This window comes from Mus pahari, chromosome 2, assembly GCF_900095145.1.
Source record: "Mus pahari chromosome 2, PAHARI_EIJ_v1.1, whole genome shotgun sequence".
Taxonomy (NCBI): Eukaryota; Metazoa; Chordata; class Mammalia; order Rodentia; family Muridae; genus Mus; species Mus pahari.
Window position 1 is genome coordinate 26,377,879 of NC_034591.1, and position 26,712 is coordinate 26,404,590.

The 26,712-nt window shown below is 38.8% G+C and overlaps 1 protein-coding gene across 1 annotated transcript in view; it reads left to right on the top strand.

Annotated features, from left to right (window-relative positions):
• Casd1 (CAS1 domain containing 1) overlaps positions 1–22,419 on the top strand; it is a 46,308-nt gene extending 23,889 nt beyond the window's left edge. Inside the window, exons 9-18 of the mRNA XM_021189313.2 lie at positions 1,161–1,583; positions 2,571–2,660; positions 8,121–8,240; positions 9,172–9,328; positions 10,663–10,742; positions 12,999–13,100; positions 14,757–14,897; positions 15,779–15,856; positions 20,040–20,132; positions 20,934–22,419. Coding sequence (XP_021044972.1) covers positions 1,161–1,583; positions 2,571–2,660; positions 8,121–8,240; positions 9,172–9,328; positions 10,663–10,742; positions 12,999–13,100; positions 14,757–14,897; positions 15,779–15,856; positions 20,040–20,132; positions 20,934–21,200 — 1,551 coding nt within the window. The 3' untranslated portion in view covers positions 21,201–22,419. The remainder of the gene's footprint in view (positions 1–1,160; positions 1,584–2,570; positions 2,661–8,120; positions 8,241–9,171; positions 9,329–10,662; positions 10,743–12,998; positions 13,101–14,756; positions 14,898–15,778; positions 15,857–20,039; positions 20,133–20,933) is intronic.
• The last annotated feature ends 4,293 nt before the right edge of the window (positions 22,420–26,712 follow it).

The window sequence follows — 26,712 nt, forward strand, 5'->3', positions numbered from 1 at the left end:
GACATTGAATGTTTGTTTATTGTATTGTAGCAAGATCCAGCAAGGAATGCTATGAACTTAAATGTGTTTATAAGAAGGAACTTAAATTTTAAGGAAAAATGAAACTCGTGTTACTTGTATTAACATGACCAGAAAATGGATGGATGTAGTGTGACTATAAAGTCTTTTCTTCCTTTAGGATTAGGTTGCCAAAAGGGTTCATGTAAAACATTTCTCTCCTACAGGAAAATGTCTTTGTATATATACCCCTGTTCTCTATATACATAACAGGTTTTGAAGACTCCAGGACATAGTTAAGGACCCTGTCAGAACATCTGTGGATGAGGATTTGTAAGAATGTTGGCCCAGAACTTCCTCAGTCTGGGCTGCGGTGACAGGATTTTTTCAGTCATTGATTGAGTCCTTTGAAAACCAATGGTCCAGTAATGCCACCAACATCCAGCAGATACCCAAATTGCAGTTTCATAAGTCTAGAGTTTCTAAATCTTCCACTAGACAGAGTCTTGACAGCTTGCCTAAAATAAGTACGTTATGATGGTTAAACTATGTTGAGCACTCCACATTTAATATAACAACAAATATCTCAATATTATACTCAGAAATTATCTATAAGCTATAAATTAAATAAAAGGTACATTGTCAATATTGTTAGCTAAGAATTATTAATTTTTTCAGTGGTATCTGTATGGCAATATTTGCCATGTAAAGACTGGGACTTCATCTTAACTATTATGGTTTTGGAAGCCTACTAATTAAAATTCTTTGGTCTTTGACATCTCTCTGGTTTTTGTTGTTGTTGTTCTTGATCTATTAGCAGCCATGAGCTTTTTACTATTTTTTGTTGTTGTTTCATTATTTTCTAAAAGAACAGAACAACATCAGTGCATTGTAAGTAGGAAGGGGGTATCACTTTCCAGTGTGCCTTAGGTCACATTCTAAAATAAACTTCTTGTGACCAGCATCCAAGAAATTTGAGACACCCAAACTAGCTTTTACCAAGTGCAGGAATACCATCATTCGCATGTGTGTCTGGGAAGTGGTTGCAAAGTGTACAAGAGCGTTTTGTTTCAGAGTCAAAATCTCAACAGTAGTCACAGGAGAAAACGTGATGTGGACTGCATCATTGACAAGATAATAACCAAGAACCTGTCTGTTCGCAGAGTGCAATGATTCTCATGAACGTGTACTGTAACAAAGTTGTGAAGCCTGTGGATGGTTCCTGCTGTCAGCCTCGGCCACCTCTCACTCTCATTCAGAAGCTAGCTGCTTGCTTTTTCACTCTATCCATTATTGGGTATTTCATTTTCTATGTAATTCATCGTAATGCTCACCGGAAGAATAAACCCTGTACTGATTTGGAAAGTGGCGAGGAAAAGAAGAATATTATCAATACTCCTGTGTCTTCATTAGAAATACTTTTACAGTCTTTTTGCAAACTTGGCCTGATTATGGCTTATTTCTATATGTGTGACCGTGCAAACCTGTTTATGAAGGAAAACAAATTTTATACACATTCCTCATTCTTTATTCCAATTATCTACATCTTGGTTTTGGGAGTATTTTACAATGAAAACACAAAAGAGGTAAGATCATTTTTATCAGCTCATGGTATGCCATGAACTCCAAAATGTCCATTCAAAAACCATTGTCATGCTCCATGTCAGAACTTACTACAGGGGATGAAGGGTTCTGAAGTTCTCCTCTGCTTAGTAGACTCTTTAATCACTTCTTTAAAAAACAAACAAACAAACAAACCAATTAAAACATTCAACAGGTAAATAGATGGAAGTATAGCATAACATGTTATTTCGCCTGGTTGAGGATAGAGAAAACAATGATTCCTTCAAGTACTAGATGCTATTCATTGTCAGTTAAAATGTAAAAATATGATTATATTAAGAAAGGCTTCAGTATGAGGAAAGTATTTTATATTTATATATTTATCAGACATTTACACACACATTAGAACTTACATAATGCTATGACTTCTACTTTTGAGCCTCTGGGTTTCCTAATTTAGAAGTGTGCCCATCATTCAGAATTATTTGCATAATGTCTCTATAAGGGAATCTCATTTTAATTACCAACTCTTCTGAAAAAAAAAACTACTCTTCTATGAATATGATTAATCAGTTCTTCATATCCTGTAAGAGTGTGCTAAGGAAAATAAATTTTAATAATAGAACATTATCTGTCAACGAAAGTGTAAGAGGACTGTAAGATTTTTTTTTAACTCTGAAATTCTACAACTTTGTAAAGATAATTGTAGGAGGTTCTTTCTATACCTATAAGTACATCTGTTAGGGTTTTAGTGGCATTTGAAACAAAACAAAAGGATCACCTGAATTCCTCAAGATCTCATTATAGTTGTCTTTCACATTTATTTTACATTTAAAAAATTTCATCATATCTTTTAGCAAGAAATAGAGACAGTTTGCCCCAACCATGATTCTGAGATATTAGCTTTTGCATTAGCTTTAAATATTGTAAGAAAAATGATTCTTAGTATGTTTTGCCAAAATAACTACTTCGCGGTCGATTTTAAAGCAGATCTTGGTTCCTTCATGCAGACTAAAGTGCTAAATAGAGAGCAAACTGATGAGTGGAAAGGCTGGATGCAGCTTGTGATTTTGATCTATCACATCTCAGGAGCCAGCACGGTAAGAAGCATGTGGAGTCTAAGTTCAAAGTATATAGGAAGCCGTGTTGATTAAGGTCCCCGTCTCACTTCCTACCCAACTGTCTAGCCTTTCCCCAAGTCTTTCAAAAATCTACCATATTAAAAGCAAATCAATTTTCTTTGGAAAGAATGAGGCAATAATTGACTTTATATTTTATATTTCTTTGTCCTTAGTACTATAGAGATAGCCAATGTCTTCCACCATCTTGTTGAACAGCTAATGTAAAGTATCAGGAAGCTATGTCAATAGCAAAGGATTTAGAATAGGCTAGCTACTATCAAAAGAAATCAAATTTATATTCTATTCTTCACTATGTTTTAAGAACTTTGATTAACTAGTTTTATATTTAATTTTTTTTTAAGATTTATTTTTAATCATGTCTAGTCGTGTGTCTGCATTTGGCTATGTGCACATGAGTGTCAGCATCTGTGGAAGCCAGAGGCATTGGTTCCCCAGGAGCCAGACTTGCAGACAGTTGGGAGCTGCCTGATATGGGTCCTGGACACCAAACCCAGGTCCTCTGCAGGACAGCAAATGTTCGTGATCACTGAGCCATCTCCCCAGCCCCTACTAGTTTTCTAGTGAAGAACTTTAAAACTTGGACCTTTTAGCCCTCATTTTTTTCTTTTCCCAGGAAACATAGTCTGGGTTGCCTTGGACCTAGGAACTAAGAAGACTCTAGTTGTCCTGTGCTTTAACATTCCAGCTGTCCTTCAGGGGAAAAAAGCCTCTGGGGTGGGACTCTGGCAGCTGCTTGTCATATGGCTTTCCTAGTGGACAGTCATACACACATGAAAGATATTTCAAATTTTAAAGTTAGAAACTCATTCATCATTTGTGCAGTACCAAGCTTTTTACTGTTATATTGCTTACCCTAAACTCATCTATAAATATTTAGTATTTGACTTGATAAATTCAGATAAGAAGAAAGTGCTTGGAGAGTAACAGTTAGTAATATAAATATTATTATTACTGATTTTTTTCTAAGAAAATTAAAACCATAGTCTTCCTTATTTTGTATTTTTGAAAGTTGTTGAACTTCTGAGTTTTATGGATGTTTTGCTTGAAGGCAGAGAGCAAAAGAATGAAAAAAAGAAATGTGTTCCTTTCTGGAATTCCACGCCTGTGCCGTGTATCCTTGCAACAGCACTGAGACTCCAGTGGTCCCTGCGGCTGTATGTTTAAGCTGCAGCGAGTGAAGCTGAGACAGTGAAGAAAATCCAGTCAGGGGAGATGGTTTAGGACTCATGGCATAAACCCCTAAATTCTCCAGGAAATAAGAAGAGGTGAATGTTGGAGCCTAGAAATCCCTCCGATGTATGAATAAAGACTTAGTTAATGGGGGGAGGGGCTTTGGTTTTAAGGATGTGCCATTCGGAGAAGTAATTAATTGCTGACATATTAAGTGGTGATATTTCTATCTAAGAAATTAGGTAGGAAAAAATTAATGGCAGATTAAGTTCCTCAATTCAGTGATTCCAGAAAGGAATTACATCGTAAAAAGATGAAGGCAATTTGGCATTCTAGTATTCTCATTTACCAGCCCAGCATTTAATACATCTTCCCAGACTGCCTCTAATACATTCTCATTTACAATAGCAAAACAGCAACTCTCCTCTGAGAGGACGTACTTTTCATTAGCGTATCATTTGTAATGATTAATTATGTGTCCCACTTCTGTTATACACATTTTGTTGTTAAAAATTACCTGTGTCCTCACTGGAAAAGCATTGTTCATGTAGGTTATAAGTTATTTGGGGCTTTCATTCATGGGTAGTTGAGAAACTAACATTATTTAAAACTTGAACTGCCATGGTATTTTAATTGTCCAGTTGTAATATCTTAAATAAAATATGTCTGGGTATAGTTGTTCCATAGTTTTCATGCTATAAGGGAAAGTCTCGTAAAATCTCAGAGAATTCTTAAATAGCCCAGGCTGATGGTACTTATTGGAATAAACATTCTTTTAAAATAAGGCTTATACCAAATGTGCTTCAAATGCTGAGAATGCAAACTTGCATCTGCAGTAGACAATGATCTTGTGCTTCATTGTGCTTTTAACTTTCTTTTTAACAGTTTCATGAAAGACTGTGAGGGTTAGAAAGTCGGCCTAGCTCTTTAATGGAATTGGAAATTCAAATATAATTTCAAGTCTAAAATTTTATTGTAGTACAGATAGAGGAAAGATAAGAGGGGAAAAGGACACTAAAGTGATGTAACATTCAAATGCAATGTGTGCTTCACTGTTTGCAGGGTCAGGGATCAGACTCACAGACTCACACACTCTAGGCCAGTATCCTCCACTAAGCTACTTCTCCAGCCCTCGTTTCTTTGAAACAGTGTCTTAGTGAATAGCCTTGGTGGGTCTGGAGCTCTCGATATAGCATAGGCTGGCCCCAAATTCATTATCCTCCTCCTCCTGCTTTTGGAATTACAGACATGAGCCACCATGTTAAGCAGACAAAGGTGTTCAGAGAAATTTAAATATGGATTATATAGTAGACACTATTCTAGTCATATTACGTGTCTTGTCTGTTAAAATGGCAATGCGGCTATGCTTATGAGATCCATGGTAAATATTTAGGAGGTCACTTGTACTTCAAGTCTATTTGTGTTCATTGTATTGTTCTTGCAACTTTTCTATTGGTTTGAAATATGGTACAATCAAAAGTTAGGAGAAATATGTAAGATTTATAACTCTGATAGGAACTTGGAAATTTTCTCCGATAGAATTGTATAGCTTAATATAAATAAACATTCCCAACTCTGTAGTTCCAGTCTCAGTCTTGAAGGGGCTTGAACATTTGCTTTATAGAGAGTGGTTAAAGTAATTGAGAATGGTTAACATAGGTTTGACATCTTTTTTCCAATACTTGCAGAGCTATCAGACGAAGAGAGATCCGCCTCGAGTATGTGGTTCTGCAGCCAGACTCCACTGTTAGCCAAGTAGCCACTGACACTGTAGCTAGTCAGAGCTGAAATGTGCTGTTCAGAAGAGAGCAAATTAAGTATGATTAATTATAATACATTTACACTAAGTTCAAAATTTTCAAATTAGAAATAATGAAGACTATTGCCTTTACATTAACATGTTTAAATAATAGTTTTAAAATATTTTAGTTAAGTAAATAGAGTGTATTTATTAAAATTGGATTTATCTGTTTCTTTTTAGCCTGTAAAGGTTCTAGAAGCCACGTTTAAAAATGACTAGAGGACTTATTCTTTACTTCTACTAGACAAACTGCTGTGATGTGCGAGGTTGCAGCCTTTGTGTGTAGTTTACACTACGCTGCAACTTTACACTCCATGGAGCTTTGTATAGTTAGTGACCATCGTATGATGGAATGGACTGCCTTAATAGTATATATTTCTGCTATTAAAGAGCATTCATGGTCTGGAGAGATGGCTCAGTGGTTATGAGTATGTGCAGCTTTTCTGAAGAGCCCAAAGTCAGTCCTAACATTCCATATCAGGCAACTCAAAATGCCTGTTACTCTAGCTCCAGGAGATCCAAGTTATTATTATGATCTCAGTGGGCTTCTGCACTCAAATGCACACACACACACACACACACACACACACACACACACACTTAAAAAGAACGTGTGTATATGCTTAATCCTGTGTGTAATTATCTCTACCTGTAATCCCACAACCAAGAAACTGAGACAAACAGATCGATTACAAGATTGAGATCAGCCTGGACCTCGTAGTGCAACCCTGTCTCAAAAAAGAACAAAATAAAACCATAAGCAGATTCAAGCCCAAACTGGTGTTCACACCTTTAATAGCAGCACTTGGGCAGAGGCAAGCAGATCTCTCAGGACAGCCAGGGTTACACAGAGAAATCTTGTCTCAGAAAACAAACAAAAACCATAGCAGCAAAAAGCAATGTAGATTCAGACCAGAGCTACGATTCAAGAATGAGCAGACAAAGATGTGTTTGTGTTTGCTAACTTTTAAGGACTTTTTCAACATTAGATTTCCACTTTTTTTTTTTTTCTCTATGATCTGTGATTCTAATGCATTTTAGAATTTTTCATTTAATGATGACATAAGACGTTTAGAAGAAAAAAAACTAATGATGAAATGCAATTAATAAAAACTGGTATGCAGATCATTTCCACTATTGTAACTTAGGAGAAATAAAGACTGAGGTTTTTTGTTTTTGTTTTTGTTTGGTTGGTTGTTTTGTTTTTTGTTTTTGTTTGGTTGGTTGTTTTGGTTATTCGAGACAGGGTTTCTCTGTATAGCTCTGGCTGTCCTGGATCTCACTCTGTAGACCAGGCTGGCCTCGAACTCAGAAATCCGCCTGCCTCTGCCTCCCAAGCTGAGGTTTTTAAGTAGACTCTGACAATAGGATTTGGAGATTTTGTATGTTAGTGGTGGATCCCAAAGCCCTAGGCTTGCTATGCGAGCACTGTACCTCTGAGCTAGCCCTAGGCCATGGTCTTTTAAATAGTCTCTTATTATAGAAACTACTGGCCTAGATTTCATACTCTTCCAGTCTCAGCTTCACAGATGCTAAGATTATGGTCACCACCACCTCCTGACTTGCAAATAGGATTCCAGGACCACAAATACATTTAGAAGAGATCCTGGGGATACATTTGCAAGCAAACAGAAGATAGATGACAAGGAAGCATGTGACTGCCCAGTTTCAGAGGGACAGTCTCTATCAGATTGGTTAGAGTAGATGCTATGCAGATGTGTGTGTGTGTGTGTGTGTGTGTGTGTGTGTGTGTGTGTGTGTGTCTCGCAGGTTCAAAGGTTCCTGCTTCGGTTTGGTTGTTCCAAAATGTATACAATCTAGGCCTTAAAGCCTAATTAAGGAATACACTTCAGTTATTTTTTCCTACAAAGAATCACTTAGGAAATTCGTATTTTGTTACTCTATGACTTTAAGCAGTGTTAAGGCTAGGTGGTTGCGGAGGTGACCAGGTGGCTGTAAAATAGGGGCCAGTGAAGTTTTGTGGTTGCAAATCTTTTAAAGGCATTTATTAGTTACATTGTGGAGACAGTAGCCACACTCTAAAAAAATGGGATGACAGAGTATGTAGAAAGGAGGTCACATTGCCAATGACTGCCCATGTAGATGAAAGTTTGCAGTGTTTCGGTTGTGAAGGGGAGGTCTCTGAGAACATTGCAGTGAGCATGGCTGAGCTTGGGCGTAATGGAGAGAGCAATGAGGGTGACGTGGAGTTTTGAACAAGATGCTTTCCTGAGCAAGGGTGTGGAGAGAGACCACTGTTATGCTTCCATATGTTGATGAGATGTTTTGCTGAGCCACTCGAATGTTATAACTAGTCCTTGGCCATGGCCAAAGGTAAGAGATTTGTTATGTTTTGTTCTCCATGTGTTAGGAAAATACAGAATCCGGGGCACCACCAAGAGCAGTTAGTTAGCTGTCACTCTGTCCCTGCTTGTCTCTGTCAACAGTTCCTGCCTGTGTACATGCACATCCGAGTTCTGGTGGCTGCATATCTGTTTCAGACAGGGTACGGGCATTTCTCTTACTTTTGGATCAAAGGGGATTTCGGGATTCATAGAGTATGTCAGGTAAGAATGCGGTCGGTTACTCTCTTCTTCTTTCAACTCCACATGTTTTTCTGTCCGTCTGTTAACGTATAAATATGACCATTTTGAGATCGTGGATTATTAGGATTTATGGCAATATCACCTTAAAGATTTTGTGTTCAGTGTTTAGTAATTTGAAATACGTTATTAGTGGTGGAAGAAAAGCAGAACCTAGATGCATGTATCATAGCACCAGTGCTCAGAGAATCAGTGTTGGTTGGTTTTGGTTTTGTAGAGAGATGCACAGCTACCTGAAATGATCATGAATGTTTTCCCTGCCTGAGAAGAGGATTAGTACTTATTGACTTTCTGCCTCTTGCTAAGCAGTTTCTAAACATTACTTTCCCTCTATTGCAACCCTGAGGTAGCCTCATGATCATAGATGGGAACAGGGGCTCAGAGTGTCTAAAAGCTCTCTACCCTGAGCCACAAAGACATCAGGCAGAACTGATAGAAAGAAGTCTGCTCACACTCTCTGTTCTGTTGCTAAATTTAAACTGATATCTGAAATGACTGTAATGAAATCACAAAGGCCTTTGAAAACTTGCATGATGCTAATGGGCAAATCAACAGCCATCAGCAGATGGAACAGCCACCTTTTCCTGGGGCAACTGAATCTCTGCCTGTAAAATATAACCCTAGGAGGGTAGTGTATGATTTCTCTGCCTCTTTGAAAAGATGGCACCTGTGGAACACCTTGGGTGTTTCTTTACTGTAATTTCATTAGGAAATACATAAATAGTTTCAATTAACCTCTTCAGTGATTGTGGGGCAAATGAAACTTTGGGGATTGATAAAATTCATTTGTAAAGTCATTATTTGACTCGTAAATGTATTATCATAGTCAGGAAAATTTGTCTTTGCTGTTCATGTATATTGTGAATGAAAACCATTTTCTTCTCCATTTCCATAGGTTTTATTTCGTCTCAATTTCCTGGTTGTGGTGTTATGTATTGTAATGGATCGACCATATCAATTCTATTACTTTGTCCCCTTGGTCACCGTGTGGTTCATGGTCATATATGTCACTTTAGCACTGTGGCCACAAATAACCCAAAAGAAGGCAAATGGTAAATAGACTGTCTTGCTGACGTTAATAAATACATTCTATCTCTGTGCTAGATTTCCTGTTAGTTGTTAAAAGCTATTTTTCACTGAAAGGTAGGCCACTTAAATGTGTATGTGGTTTTAGGATGTTTGCTTTAAAACTGTTTCTAAAATAATACAGCCAGATAGCTTACTACAGAACATAGCAGGTAGCTCAATACAGAACACGACTTCGCATTTACAGTGTGTGTGTCCCTTCCACTACGGAGGCAGTTTTGAAGCTGCCTTGCATACGACAGAGTAGTGGGAGTGGAAGGGAGGGGAGAAGCCACGTGGGCCGAGGCTCTTCCCACACCGTGCTCAGTATGGGCAACTCTGTTTCGTGTGGCTCCTTGCACATGTGGAGCGTCCGAGTAGATATTTACTTGCAAAGCCTTCCTGTGTCAATGAGCATATTATAATTTGTCCTCTGCACCACTCTTTAGGCGTTGTTATGAACCTATTTCACGTATAAGGAGCCCAACTCCCTACCTATAAGGTTGACATTTCCGAATTTCTCATCATGATCTTACTGATCATGTTCAAGTAAGGCCACAGTTGTTTATCTTACTGCAGTTTCCCCATGATCATATCATTCCAATGAAATCTTCTGAGTTTTAATTTTAAAAAAAGATAGAGGATTGGTTCTAATATTTAAGCTGTATCTGACTTTCAACTTAGATCTTGCTTATAAGAATTTATTTCTTTTTGACTTCCATTGACATGTTAAATAAGTTTCTAGGAAAGTGTTAATGCAGCCCTTTTAAAACGTATTAGTATCTTTGGATTTAGAGTACAGTTTTTCTATAGACTTGTAGGACATTAGTGAAAATGCATAAACTTGGAACATGGACTTTGAAGTATGCATATTTCAATGTGCTTTATGGTTAAATCCGAGTCCTCTAGGAAGGAAGCTTCCATCTCCTGGGTCTTTATGTTTAAGTAGCAGCAGTGTTAACTATGCTAATTTTGAACCTGAATTTGAACATTGCATTGAACATATAGCTGTATACTTGGTTGAAACATTCAATAGTGCATGGGTGTAATTGCATCCAAGAGGCCCTGTGCAGTGTGCATGTCCAGTAGATGAGCAGGGTGTGAGCTGTCAGTCATACACCATAGCTGCTTTCTGCACAGTAATGCTCCTGATTTCCTTTTCCCTACCTCTGATTGATGCCCTAAACCCTCTAATAGATAGCAGATGCAGGGGTTATTTTGAGAAACATTTAAGATACAAAAACATTAAACAGAGGTGTCCTTGGTGTGTTTACTAATATAAATTTATACTGCTTTGTATGTTGCATGTTTTCTCGTTTAGGAAATTTTTTCTGGTATCTCGGCTTACTGTTGAAACTAGGCTTGCTGCTGCTGTGCATATGGTTCTTGGCATATTCTCAGGTTTGTATGCTCTTCTTGGTTTATATCTTATCACATTTTAAAGTTTGTCTACTAGGGCATGGAGAAGAGTTAGAGCCTTTTTGTTAGCTTCATTTTTTTAATGACTATAATAAAAGTGTCACTCTATGGATGACTGCTCAGTGTAGTTCTTTTGAGACCCTACCTACTTTGTTACCACTGTTTTTGTTGTAGGAGTAATTTTAAGCTCTTCCTCTGGCAATTGTTCAAGATCCATTTTACTTGACTTTGATCAATCAAGCGTTTATTGAATGCCTCTTATGAGACATGCGCTAAGTGAGGATCAAAATTCTCTTGACAGAATTTGCAGCTTAGTATGTGCATTATTCATTGCATCAAACTGTTTCTTGATTTTTCTTTAAATGCACAAAGCAAAATTGAGACAGGAAAATGAACTTACTTTGCATAGAGTTTGAAAATGTCATATGCACTTAATTTATAGGACTTGGGTCATTTTGTACTTATATTCTTTATTTTGATGGTTGAAATTTTCTGTATATTTAACAGAATGGCAGTCTGTTATCTGCTGGTTAAATCCATCAGGCAGACATTTTGTTTGGGTGTCATGATACTTGTAACAGAATGTTTTAATTTGATTATCTATAGTTTTGACATAAGCTGCAGTTGACTTGCTGTGCTACATTTTGCATAAAGTTGCCTCAAGTGTGTCCATTAGGTGTATTTTGTTATGTGTGGTTGGGTGTGAGCTAATTCTTCAGAACCTTTGAGGAGGCATTTTTAGGCTTTTATACCTACTTTCATATTCAGAAGCATTTAAAACACTTTTGTTTCTGTATGGCATACAGTTTTCTTTTCCGTGTGAGATACATAAAATAATAAAATAGGCAAATGTATAAAGAAATAGGTAACAACAAATACCCAACATTCTCTGAGTACATTAGAATGGAAAAAGCTGGCCTATCATTAAAGAGTGAGACTGAGGAAACTTCCCCAGCTCTAGGTCAGTGTGGACCCCAGGACAAGAAACAAACAGCACACAGTTCTGAGCATCCCATTCTGTACTGCCCACTGGACAGCACACTAAACCCAAAGTCAGAACTCAATCTAACTTCCTTATCAGTAACATGATAGATACATTTCAATTAGAAATAAAATTTTAAATTACAAATGCATTTATTTATAGATACTCTCCATATATAGCTGCTACAGTCATATGCTTATGTTCAGTAGATCCATACCTGTTATGATATATATATGCATGCTTATATCTATATGTATATGTATGTATACATGCATATATACATGCTTTTATCTACATGTATGTGTGTACACATATAATCATGGGTCTTTATTTTGCAAATCTTTGTAAGAATGAACCTACATTTTCTGTGGAATAAAGTTTGATACAGTTCTTTTATGTATAGTTGAAGTTGTGGATAAATGAAAATAGTTGTATTTTCTTAAAGTGATGAAATTCCTCTGACACAAGGACTCAGTAGTGGCTGAGTTATATTATCTTCATATTTTTCTCTGGTCGGCAGTAATTATTTTTTAGTAATCCTTTTTGATGCTGTTGCAGTAGATCGAGCAATGGGACATTCCTTAGTAGAATTTGCCGCCACTCTTCAGTCCATACTGAGGACTCGCTCTCTTTGAAAGGCTTCATTAGTGTGCAGGAATGTACCCCAGACTTCTACCCTTCGTTCAAACATTCTCTTGCTGTCAGATTAATAAGAGGGTGCCATTCACTAACTGGACAGAATAAAACTTGAAACTGTGGCTAGTAATAGCATTTGAGGATGGCTGATTGGAGTGACTAATTTGGGGGGCTCGTTCAGCCATAATAATCATAGGTAATTAAAGAAATTTAGAGGAAAATAAATTCTATTTTCACCTTAATAATTTTTGATATTGATATTGTATTGGCTGAGGTGTTTTTTAGTTTTGTGTCTCTAGTAAATATAAGATTTTTTTTAATATTATGTTAAACTTCTCAATAGAAGGATTTCAAATTACTAGGGGTTTGTTGTTGTTGTTTCAAAATCTTGTATTTTTAGTAGTTTCCATGTGAAAGACAAATTTGAAAAGTATTAAATAAACTTTTTTGGCCATAGCTGAAATAAATTTACTCTTTTTCAAATGAAGCCAAGTTTCCAAATGAATTGATCAGAAGTTAAGAATATGAGTGGTCTTTTTTTAATCCTAGCTTAACAAAGATATGGATTATAATGGAATTGCAATGCAAGCACTGACCTAACTGGCTGGATTCCCTTTTAGGGTGCATTTGAGAAGATCTTTTCTCTCTGGCCACTTTCCAAATGTTTTGAGCTGGAAGGAAGTGTGTATGAATGGTGGTTCAGATGGAGGCTAGACCGCTACGTATGTATTTACTTTGTGATATCTTCACGCCTCAAATTATACTGCTAGAAAATTATTTGCACTCCTGACTATTTCTGCTTAGGTTTTGTACAAAGAAACTTGTTGAGAGTAAGTTAATGCAGATTACCCATGAGCCCTTTCTCTTACAGCAGAAAATGAGTATGTATGTCTATCACCAGGAAAATATCTTAAGTGTTGTCTATAAAGGGGCTTCTGACTGACAGTTGTAATTTCTTGGTGATTCTCATATATGTGCTCTACCATTGAGAACAATATTCATTGAGTTTCGTGATGGTTCCTGGGTTCCATAAGATGTTAATGTTGGGAAGTCTGTACTAAAGAACAGCATACCTCTGAGCAACCAAGTGTTCTCAGTCTGCTCTCAAACCTAAGATTGTTATTATCGTGGGCTTAGGAAGCTCTGCAATGTAGACTTGGTGATAGGCTTGCAAAGCAGCAGCAGCCACAGCATCAGCATCGTGAGTGACTCCACACACTTAACCTGAAATCCTTCAGAGACCTTTGACTAAGCAAATGTAAGCGGCCTAGCAGAGCACTCAGCCGGCGCTAATTACTTTCCCATGGGCTCTTGCCTTTCTATCCCGCACCATCTTTCAATATGTCCTGATAGCTACTCTGTGGCATCCCAGCTTCCCAGCTCCTGTTTACTTCCCAGGGTACTTTATTGCTTCTCCAAGCCACATACAAATAAAATGGCTCTGCTAAGGCCTTTGTAGGCTTTAGCAGATAAGCTGCGAGGATGAGCTTATCTTCGTCTGTTTAGGAAACTAAAACAGACCAGGGTACCCTGATTAGCTCTGAACAACAAAGCATTTCCTACAGTTCCAGAGACCGGGATCCCAGGCAGCCGTGGTCTCACTGGAAATGGTCTCTGGGGTCTCTTTATAGGGCACTAACCCTGCTCATAAAGATTACACACTCATGGCCTGACCATTTCCCACACGCCCACTTAAGACTCCAGATTCCACACAGGAATTCATTTTCAACATAGGAGAGGTGGTTTTTTTGTTTTGTTCTTTTGTTTTTTTGTNTTTTTTTTTTTGTGCAGGGGTTGGGGTGGGGCACAAAAGTCCTGTCCTTGCAGTGATGAATCACAGTGTGGTTATTTATGTCTTTTTCGGTTTTTTGTTTGTTTGTTTGTTTGTTTTTAGAGAAATGCTCTAGGTTTTTTGCCCCCCCCCCATATTGTCTGATATACATAGTTTACTTTTAAACATGAGATTTGGTGTTGCTGTTTGGTTTGGTTGAAGGCATGGGTATAAAATATGTTTTAATGTTTTGGAGAAAGTTTAGAAGAGTGTGGTATATTTACATTGCTGAGGTTGGAGATGTAACTCGGCAGAGGTTAGTGCTGCTCAGTAGAGAGCTCTGAGTTCAGTCTCCAGCCCTTGAGGTGCTCCATGTCTGGGGGCCTTGGGCAGCAGCCTCTGTCTCTGCTGGACACTTCCTTTCCTGGCCCCCACGCTCCAGCAGTCACTCGCTTGATTAGACAGTAAGTTTGCTCTTCCTAGCAACTCTAAAGTCTTAAGCTTCTAGCCCACAAGCTTTTATAAATGCAGTTTTAAATAGCCAAGGATTGTTGCTAGCATTTGAGACGTAACTCTTCAAAACCAATTTTCTCTCTGTTGTCCTCAGGTTGTCTTCCATGGGGTTCTGTTTGCCTTCGTTTATCTGGCTTTGCAGAGACGGCAAATACTTTCTGAAGGAAAGGGCGAACCACTCTTTTCAAACAAAATCTCCAACTTTCTATTGTTTGTTTCAGTAGTGTCTTTCTTGGTAAGTTTCAAAATGTAAGCGTCTAATTTTCTCAACGTTTAACTGATAGAGACAATTAACCTATAAATAAAGGAAATGTAATTTAAATGAACACTTTAAAGCTTTTTACTGTACTTTTTCTAATTAGATGTAAGTTCTACATAGAATGCATATATATAAGTTATAAATACTAGCTGACAGTATAGTAAAATAGGAATTTTAAAAGTTACATCAATTGGGGAAAAAAATTATACCATGTACTATCTGTCTGTCTGTCTGACTATCTATCTATCCATCTATCATCTATCTATTGGGTGAGTTGGGGGTTTAGACAGGGCTTCTCTGTGTAGCCCTGGCTGTACTGGCACCCCTCTGTAGACCAGGCTGGCCTTGGACTTGCAGGGATCCCCCTGCCTCTGCTTCCCAGCACCACCCCTACCACCACCACCCCCACCCAGCTCCACATGCTTGTGAATGTGAAAAGCCAGCACCTCGTGGTGATGACCAGATTACCAGAAGTGCCCCAAACTCCATTTCTCACCCCTCCCACCCCATCCCCCCATGCTTAGGCCGTTGATGGAACTGAAACAAGTGACCAGCCCTCCAGAGAGCTTTTTTAAAACTGTATTTATTTACATTTCAATTGTTGTCCCCCTTCACAGACTCCCCTCTGCAATCCCCCTCCCATCCCTTCTCCCCTTTGCCTCTAAGAGGGTGCTTCCCCACCCACCCACTCTCACCTCACCCCTCTAGTTCCCCCTTTGCTAGGGAGAGCTTTTAATGGTACTTTTTATAGCATAGTGAGGTACCATGTTATAAAGAAGAGAACCACTAAGCCTTTGTAGTCTGTGTCGGTTTAAGGGTCCGTTGTGTTGAGATCTGACTGTCCATTCCTGTTTTAGACCTATTCCATCTGGGCTAGCAGCTGTAAGAACAAAGCAGAGTGTAACGAGCTCCACCCATCTGTGTCTGTGGTACAGGTAACTCTCTCTTCAGTTCTCTCTCTACTTCTCCATACTGCGTAGCTCAGGCTGGCCTCCGGTGTGTGAGCCTCTTGCCTTAGTCTTCCAGACAATAAAATCATGGCGTTCACCACCATACTCAGCTCCAAAGAATTATCTTGATTTAGACACTTTTTTTCACTTAAAAATTTTTGTAAGAATATAGTATTCAGAAATAAAGAGATGAGGGTTCAATACCTAGAAGATGTAGGGCAGTTACCTAATCTCCATACCTGTCTTTCTCTACAGTAACAGAGATACTAAGATCATCCTCAAAGTGTTCTTATAGCTCACGTTTGAAAATGATACCTTTAAGCATTTGGAACTTGGAAAGTGTTAATCCCAGGATTCAGGTGATGGATGGCTCCGGAGGTGAAAGCCCCAGCTCTGGGACAGGAGGGACCAGAGAGTCCCTGGGGCTTACTGGCCAGCCTGTCTAGCCAAATCAGTGAGCTCCAGCCTCAGTGAGACCTACCTCAGAAAACTAAAGCAAAGAGCCGTAGAGCAGCCCATTGTCGGCCTCTGGGCTACACACAGATACGTGCATTCACCTTCGCAGACGCTCTGTTGTACGCAAAACAACATCCTCTTCCCAGATTTGCTTTTTCAGAATTTGCTTGAATTTATTTAATTTTATTTATTAACTATTATGCTAAGTCCCATGTTAATAATAAAAGGCTCACTATTAAATAATATATGATAACTGTTCTCATGAAATTTATGGTTTACTGGATATGTGGATCAGTATACCTTGATTCATTTATCTCAATGTTTTGTAATCACTTAATAATATTTTGATTCTGCATGTTAGATACTCAGGTGATGGCCAGATTCAGCAAAGTTTCTATCCTTATGGAGCTGACAATCTCTGTAACAAATTATTATAATAATCACATAATTATGAATAAAAGTATATCATACTTTATGAGAATATAATAAAGGGAAGTCTATGACCTAGCTGGAAGACAAAGGAAATGGTATCAGGGATCATGGATCATTTTATTTTCCTGAGAAGAGGGGGAATGAAGAAACAGTTGGGCAGGCCCTATCGTGAAAGGGGACATGGCACATTCAAGGAGCTATATGCAGGACCTGGGACTGGAACTCAGAGAGCCTAAATATAAAGACATGTGGGCTAGTTCCTGGAAAGGGGGCAGAGTGTGCTGAGGACTCAGATTGGACCTACAAAGCAGGAGGTTTGCAGTCATCATAGGGTACGATCATCAGTATGTGAACAGTAGGTACAGATTGCTATGAAACCATGGGTGTTTTCCTAACCTATACTGATGAAAGAACAGGGTTTTTGACGGAAGTTGTGTCTTAAAATGTAAAGGATGAGTAGTTCAGAGGGTCATGAGAGTTTTGGGAGTGTCTCCTAGGCCCTGAGTGGTCTTCAGTGCAGGGACTGTTTGGTTTATTCTCCGCTTCGGTGGATGGCAGCACAAACTGGTGAGGGATTCTCTAGACACGATTAGTAATGAAGTGTTCAGTGATGCCTCTGAATGCCATTTCTATTACTTCTGCTGACAATGGTACTACCTACCAACAGCTCTTTGTACAACTTATAAAATGTCATTGCTGTGACTCACAGGATGAGAAGGAACATTAACACTCACAATATAACAGCCAGAACAATTTAGGAAGAGCAGACAGAGCGAATGGCTGCAAGCAGAATAATACCAACTCTTACCACTTAGCCAACTCCACAGGCTCATATATCTGAAGTTACCTTTGTTGGAAAGACCATAGCTTCTTCCTTGTAGGGCAAAAGAATGGACAAGGAATATGAACTAAAGTAAGCATTAGTTTTACTGGATGTTTGCTTCTTTTTAAGACTATTTGTTCCACCTTGTGAATGGCAACAGCATCTCAGACCATCAAGTGTTATAGCCAGATCCTTCCATCCTCACTGCATGCTTATTCATAGATGTGAACAGAGGATGTGTGTGTGTGTGTGTGTGTGTCCTGAGAAGCTGAAAGAGTGAAAGACAGATATATAGATGTATGTATATATACAGATATATAGTGTATGTGTGAGTGAGTGAGTGAGTGAGTGAATGAGTGAGTGAGTGAGTGAGTGAGTGAGTGAGTGAGTGAGTGAGTGAATGAGTGAGTGTTACAGGGACTCAAACCCAAGGTCTGACGGGTCTCTGCAAGCATATTACTATTGAGTGTACCCCCAACCAATGTCAGGTTGAACCTGAAGTTTGTGGTTTTGCCTATCAGACGTGATAAGAATTTCTAACAGTGACTAGCTAAAGAACTGCTATTAACCATAAAGAATATATAGAAAATGATTCTTATAGTACCCAGGACGTTAAAACACTAACCCAATTTTAAACATCATTATGTTCATTTGAAGCTAACAGTGACCTCCCAGACGTCATGTGTATTCTCCATGGTTATTATCTCTTTGACTTTTACTTTCCCTTACATATTAAATACAAGATAAAACATAAGACTTCAATATGATAAAGAGATGAAATATACTTTGGGACATGGTAGATCCCAGATAGAAGCGGGGAGTGGCTTGTTATGTACTCTTCCCAGATTTCATGTTGCTCCGCCTACCGGATTGCATGCATATATGCCCATCTTTCTCTTAGTTTTCGTTAAACCTATGGTATATTACTAATTATAATAGTACAATAAATAGACATAGGTCTCCTCTTCTTGTTCTTTGCCTCTAACTGTGTAGTGCTTATGCTGTTAATTACATAAAACATTTCTTTATAGATCTTCAGTGTGTGCCTCAATAAATACCCGCACAAGTTTTCCTACTGCATCCCAATTTGTGTTGGTGAGAATTAAGACCATGTTAAGTCCCTTTCTTCAGTTCCAACCCTTGCACAGACGGGCCAGAGCGACAGCTCTCTGATGCCATTGCTGCAAGTCTCCCTCAGTTGACTTGCATCTGAGAGCTCTTGCAGCCAGATTAGCTGCATACCTCCTTCACCTCCTACCTACTATGCTCCCCAGAGAATGCCTACATCTTGTGAGCAAGGCATGGGGTGAACGGCCCTCAATGTAAGTTCTCTTCTTATATTTCATTGGTATCCCAGCCCTTTGATAGGAGAATGTTTTGAAAAGATAGTGATGAAAATACAATCTTTTCTTTAAAAAGCATGTCTTGCTTCTTTGAAAAAAAATGAATTCCCAGGACAGCACTTTGCTTAATAAACTGGTTATTGGATATGAGACTGTGAATTAGAAGTTTTAAACATGCAAGGAAGGTTGTTCTACCCTGTGCAAAAGAACACAGGAGCTTAGTGACAAGCTAGAAGCCCCCAAACTGGGGATTTTGTTAGAGTAAAAATCCGGAGAGAAAAATACTGCACATAAATGCTGTGTAAGATAGGTGCCATCTCTCCGGCATTAGAGCAGTGACCTGATGATATTCATGGCCCTGCTGTTTCCCACACAAACATCCTTGTCAGTGGAGAAAGGATTGTGCTCATTGGATTTCTGTCACTGTGACAAAATACTCAAGAAAAGCAACTTCAAGGAGAAAAGGCTGCCTTTAATTCAGGACTTACTAGGTTTCAGTCGAGTTTGTAGGTCTGCGCATCTGGTCTGTGATGCTGCATCTGGGCTGTGATGCTTGACATGAGGGTGAACTGTCAAAGCTGCTCACCCCACGAGACCAAGAAGCAGAACTAGAGAGGCAGTTCCAGGGATAAGGTACGCGTGTCCCCTTTGATCTGCTATCTCCACCTAGGCCCCAACAATCAATAGACCATCCAGATGGCCATAAACTGACCAGTGGGTAAATCCATTTTAGGAACTTCATATCCAAAGCTAAACAAGGCATCTGAAATATGTGAAGAGGAAGAGTGGCCAGCTGGCAGACACTTCATGAATGAAGCAAAAGTCTGTCAGCTTTACACAGTCTGGGCTTGGGGTGAATGGTATGTCCTCGTTATGCATAAAGTAAAGCGCGTCTCTCAGTAACCTCAACTCCACGCTACTCTTCAGTATAGAGATCATATGTCGAGAAATCCAGCTTCGATCCACTCTAATCAAAATACCCTACCAATATTTTTCAATTAAAAAAACATATATCAAATTCAAGAATATAAATGATAAAACTACCCCTTAAGGCTTCATTCAAATTCTTTTAAATAAATGTGTTGTTCATTACTTTTTTGGGTTTCCCTCATAGATTGTAGCCTTCATCCTGATAAGGAACATCCCTGGATATGCCCGTTCTATCTACAGTTCGTTTTTTGCTTGGTTTGGAAAAATTTCACTAGAGGTTGGTAATCTAATATTTTGTTTTATCACAAACAGCTGAGTGTATGCATACATACATGTGTATGTGTGAATGTGCAAATCCGACATACTTTTTTAGATTAAAGTTACTTTCTAAGTAGAATAATGACATTGAACCATCATAAAGCATTTGGGGATGTTTTTAAAGACTTTTTAAACAGTAGCTAGATGTCGGTAACTGTCAGTGTGTTCTTCACACTCTTTCAAGCTCTTGAGTCCAACTAAGATGCTTGAGTAAGCAAAGTATTACACCAGATGTAAATGATTCACACCAGGAAGATTTTGACTTTTTATTTATCTGCATAATTAAATATTGTTGGAATTGAGATCTCTAATGTTTACTGTAGTAAATGTAACTTTAATATGACTGGACACTGTGGGAAGATTGTCAAATTCCTCACAGTGTGAGCTATAAAGATAAAATTATCTACAAAATCAATTTAAGCCATGGGGTCTGCAGCAGCCTCTGACCTAAATAGAATGCTTTCTACCGATCTATGTTGCAGCTGTAACAGATCCTTCTTAGAGTATAAGATTTATTGAGTTACTTTGTTAAATAGGGCAGGGAAGTTTCTCCAAGTTTTCTGGCCAGGATTCCATCATCTGATTGTCTCAGTTAGCAGAGGGATGGCATGGGACGGCAAAGTGCAGGGACCAGTGTGGGAATCAGATGGGCTCAAAAAGCCCCCAAGGTAAAGCACGCTCACAAGTTTAAACTGGGAAACATTCACACTTACTCACTAGTGCTCTGGGCACACCTAACCGTAAGTGTTTTCTGTCCTAGCTGTTCATCTGTCAGTACCACATCTGGCTGGCAGCAGACACAAGGGGCATCCTGGTCCTCATCCCTGGAAACCCGACACTCAACATCATCGTCAGCACATTCATCTTCGTTTGCGTGGCACATGAGATTTCTCAGATCACCACTGACTTGGCGCAGGTCGTTATTCCTAAAGATAACCTGTCTCTCTTCAGAAGGCTGGCATGTACACTTGCATTCTTTGGCGGACTACTCATCTTATCCTCCATTCAAGATAAATCAAGACTGTAGGCTCCTAAAATCCCAACAACAAACTCTTCGGGCTTACTTTGCATCTGCCTAGACAAGAAAATCATCTGTCTGAAGACATTCATGACTGTGTAGATATAAACATTTGGCAACAAGACAGTTTTGTGACGTCTGTTGAACTTGTGTGATTGTATATATCAGCACTGTGTATATCCAATGTGAAATGCACACAAACCATGAACCAGGATGCATTGTATAGGAGTGCATGTGGAAAACACTTTCTACCAGATCTGTGTCTCCATTTATAGGTGATTATAGTTAGCATATGAAGGCAGGGAATGGTGGACTTTCCAGTGAACCTATGTAAGTAAGTTACTTAGCTTAGGGACACCACTGTGCGTCTGATATCCTCTGACTGTGTGGTAATCATTGTGTCGGCATCTGTGCACACAGAACCTCCTACGTCACAGACAACTTAGTACCGAAGTGACTTGCAGTGTTCTTTTCTGTCACATGTGCAATGCTGTGGAATGGAAACTCATATGTATTCATATCCGCTGTGTGTTTCCTGATGTGATTTTTTTTTTTCCTAGCTGTGGTTCGCGGGTGTGTAAGCCTAAATCTTTGTACACTTTGCCCTTCACAGAGTTGTTCTAAAGCTCTGTGAGAAGGTTTTGTTATTGTGAATGTTGTTGTTGCTTATTTTTAAAAAGGCCAATTTTTCCTTCAAATCCAAACAGTCTATTTATTTTTCCTAACATATACTAGGATTTAAAAACAAAACAAAACAACAACAACAAAAAACAACAACCCTACCCTGTGGGTCCATTAGTGTTTGCTGGCCGCTAATTAAGTAGAGTATATTATTTCCAATGTTTGGAAGGTTCTTTATAGACCCTTGGTATTGCTTATTATGCCCTCATTTTTTTTTTAAAAAAAAGTACTTATCAATCTGAACCTGTGCAGCATATTGAAGTTCCAAATCTTTGATTGAAATGTATGACCGTAGTAGAATTTTAAGTAAACCACTGATTTTGAACAATAAGTGATCTGTCCATTTTTTATAAGTAACTGTTAGAGGTATACATTTATTTATCTGTTGTACAGATCTGATTATGATTTTTAATGTATAAAATATTGCACTTATTTCCTCTCATTCTGTGTGTGGTAAGATGTATTTTCTGTTCATAGTGTGTGACAATAAGGAGTAATTTAAACAGTAAATAAACATTCAGTGGATGCTTATTTTTGTATTGGCAAAGTATCAAGCCATGTGTGGTTTTTGTTTTGTTTTTTATCAATTTTTTTTATTCACTCTCTTTATCAAACTCTTAGTATGTAGAGGCAAGTTACCAAGTTCTCATTGGGAAGGAATAAATGAGTTCTTAGGGCTTGTGATGATAATCTGTCTTCTAACCAGGGCATTTAAGCACTGTGGTTTATTTGTACCTTTATTTAAAAGTTTCATACTTCTCATACCTTATATGCAACGGATACATTCCCATTAACTGGGAAATGTTTATTCGACAGAATTGTGCTTTTCTCTTCTCTCTCTCTTCTTCTGCCTTTCCTTAATCTTTTGACATTTCCCAGGTAGACAATTGTAATGATTCATTGCCCTGCCTCCTGGACAGCAGCCTTGTGAGCAGGGACTCGTATAGTTATAAATCAAAAGCTTCCTAGCACTGTGCTCACATTATTCTTGCTCCTGTAGCTTGCCAATGAACAGAGTGCATTTTAATTTAGCTTGTAAGTTTTATCATCTGAAGAAGGCTCTTCCTGTTGGAGCACTTGAAAGAGAGAGACGACTGTTTCTCTCGCTGGTTTGGAGGCAACTGTCTTTCAGTAACGATGTCCAAGAGAATGCTAAGGTTTTTTTTATTATTATTATTCTTTATGAACTCAAGCTGAAAACTTGAGTGAGAAGCCCTGTTTCTTCATGGCATGCCTTATTAAGTTGTAAATTTTTGTAGATAGAACTATACATAATAATATATTTAAAACATAGTGTGTGTGCATGTACACTTGAAATCCGTTATCTTTCATTTGGTTTAGCCTCTCCTCTGGATAAGAGGGTGCTGTGCAGGTTACTGGGAGGAAAGCAGCTGTGTTTGGTAAATGAATTGTTATTTCTGCCGTGGTGTAGCTGCTGATTGCTGTCAGGACCGTGACTCTCCATAGCAAGCTGCTTCTGTGTGCTAGTGAGGATAGACTGTGAAGATTAAACTCAGATGTCCTCTAGTAGGAAACCATCCATCGCCTTCATGCTACTTTGCTGCTCGACTTTCCCACATTCTTCCTGCTTCTTGTGTCAAATCTTCCCCTAGTGTTTCTTGAGAAAGAATCATGGAGATTTCAGCCTGCTTTCTGCCCATTCTCTATCTACCTGTGTTAGATCACATCTTGGTTTTGTGTGATGGAAGTAGATGATGTTGATAGGCCACTTCGCCATCATACGATAACGCTAGCTTCTCTAATGGATGCATTCTTTCTTTCCCTTCACAAATCCTTTATTTTCTCAAGGCTAGGAAGCTTTTAAACTTGATAAACTTAAAGTTTATAATAGCATATCAGTATTTCTTTTTAATTTTTTACAGATACTTTTATAGGTAGATGGATTGATGGATGATGATAGATGATTTGATAGATAGATAGATAGATAGATAGATAGATAGATAGATAGATAGATAGATAGATAGATAGATAGATAGAAGATAAATACATTCCACAGAACCAAGGGCAACACTTCATGTAGTAGACACTAAATAAGGGTTAATACTATCAGCAAGTGTTTGCAATGCCTCAGAGAGAATCCAATCTCTGTAACTTAGGATTTTTACAAGGACCAAATTGGCATTGTTTTTTATATTGAACAATATTAAATTGCTAACATGCTAGTATTTTTGACACACAGAGATAAGTTTCACATTGTCCAACCTAACAGCTCTCTCTCTCTCTCTCTCTCTCTCTCTCTCTCTCTCTCTCTCTCTCTCTCTCTCTTTGTTGTTTTATTTATTTACATTTCAAATGTTATCCCCCTTCCTGGTTTCCCCTACACAATACCCCCATACCATCCCCCTCCCCCCTGCTTCTGTAAGGGTGCTCCCCCACTCCTGCCTCACTGTCCTAGCATTCCCCTACATTGGGCATAGTGCCTTCACAGGACCAAGGCCCTCCTTAAGTAATACTCAGCTATTAAAAACAATGAATTCATGAAATTCTCAGGCAAATGGATGGAACTATAAAATATCATCCTGAGTAAGGTAACACTGATAAGTAGATATTAGGCAAAACGCTCGGAATACCCACCATTCAACCCACCGACCATATGAAACAAAAGAAGAAGGAAGACCAAAGTGTGGAAGATTCAGTCCTACTCAGAAGGGGAAACAAAGTATCAAGGGAGGTAGAGGGAGGGAGGGAATTGGAAGGGAGACAGGAAGGGGAGGAGAAAAGGGGGACAGGATCAGGTGTGGGATGAGATGGGAAAGAAGTACAGAGGGCCAGGAACTTGAATATAGGTGTGTAACAGTGGGAGATGGTGAACTGGGGGTAGCCACCAGAAAGCTCCAGATGCCAGGAAAGCAAGAGGCTCCCAAGACCCAGTGGGGATGACATTAGCTGAAATACCCAACAAGGTGGAGAGAGAACCTGTAGAAACCATATCTAGAGGGTAGGCACAGCCCTTGGTTGAAGGATGAGGCCACTTACGCATCTCAAAAATTTTAACCCAGAATTGCTCCTGTCTAAAGGAAATGCAGGGACAAAGAGTGGAGCAGAAACTGAATGAAAGGCCATCCAGACTGCTCCACCTGGAGATCCATCTCATGTGCAGACACCAAACCCAGACGCTATTGCTGATGCCATGTGCTTACTGACAGGAGCCTGATATAGCTGTCTCCTGAGAGGCTCTGCCAGTGCCTGACCAATACAGAGGTGGATGCTTATAGACCACCATCAGACTGAGCATGGGTACCCCAATGGAGAAGTTAGGCAAAGGACTGAAGGTGCTAAAGGAGCTTGCAACCCCATAGGAAGAACAACCATATGAACCAACCACACACACACACACGCACACGCACACGCACACGCACACGCACACACACACACACACACACACACACAGCTCCCAAGGACTAAACCACCAACCAAAGACTACACATGGAAGAACCCATGACTCCAGCTGCATATGTAGCAGAGGATGACCTTATCTGGCATCAATGGGAGGGCTTTTTTTATATAAAACAAAAGGATCCTGACAGGTTGCTAATTACATAGATATACTGATAGTTATTATAAAAGTTATAAACACTAAGCCTGATCATATTTGGAGTAGTTCCATAAGGATCGATGAAAACTTTAGGCATTCATTTTTAAAAGCACTGGTAAACATTTTTATTCGATAAAATTTATTCTAGGGTTGTGTTATATGAATTAAAAATACTATTAAATTCCCTAGAAGATTCATGAAACAATACAGACAAGAAGCTATTTTTCAAAAAGTTTGGGGCTATTTATTACAAAATCCCTAGCAGATTAATTAGAAGTTACCTACTTAAAACTTGGAGAATAAAAATGAGACAAATCAATATTTTAAAAGGAAGCTTGGGGCTTGCAACATGGTTCAAAAAGGAAGGAGCTTGCTGCTGTGCCTAACTAAGGATGTGAGTTGGATGCCTGGGACTGTACAATAATAGAACTTTCACAAGTTGTTCTCTGACCCCTATGTATGTGTTAAAAAGTGTTTGTATATGTGTGTTTTTGTGTGGGTGTGTGTGTGCATGCATAGGCACATACCTACACACACACACACACACACACACACACACACACACACTAAATGTATCAAAAATATGAATTTTGTAGTTATTTAACCATACATCATTTCAGACAAAAATCTTTGAGAATATGTTAAAAACCTCATCTATATTGGGATTTCTACTTGTACTTATATTTTAGAGTATTATCTAGTAATGATAATTGTTTCAAAGTTTAATCTCAAGAATATTATTAAAAGCACATAGTTGTTTTTGTTTGATTGTTTGTTTGTTTTTTTGTTTTTCTTCTAGAACAGTAGCATTAATGATTTTCCCTCCCACGGACAAACTGAATGCTTTCTTTTAGCTGATGGTCAAAGCTCTCCGAACTACCGTCTGTCTCTAAAATCTGAATTCCAGCCGGTGAACAGCCACCTTCCTCCTCCTTCTGTTGCTGCCTGCCCCTTCTCACTGCCTACCTCCCATTCTCTTAAAAAGTGAAATTTAAACCTCATCGGGAAACCACACACTTCCTCCTTTTTTCTTCTATGCAAATATTAATCATTGGGCCCCATCATGCTATCAGACCCCAGTACTTCGGTAAACCTTGCGACTCCACAGTGAAGATGTCATCTCTTCTGAACGTGGGGTGCCGTAAGCAAAATAGATACAGAAAGCCGTGGTCACCGGCTCCGAAGTTTCGGCTTTATTTCTCCCATCTTTAAACAAGACCTACACCCTTGTCGTCTTGTACACGAAAAGCCAGACACCACTTCACCTCTCACAGCCTAACCTGC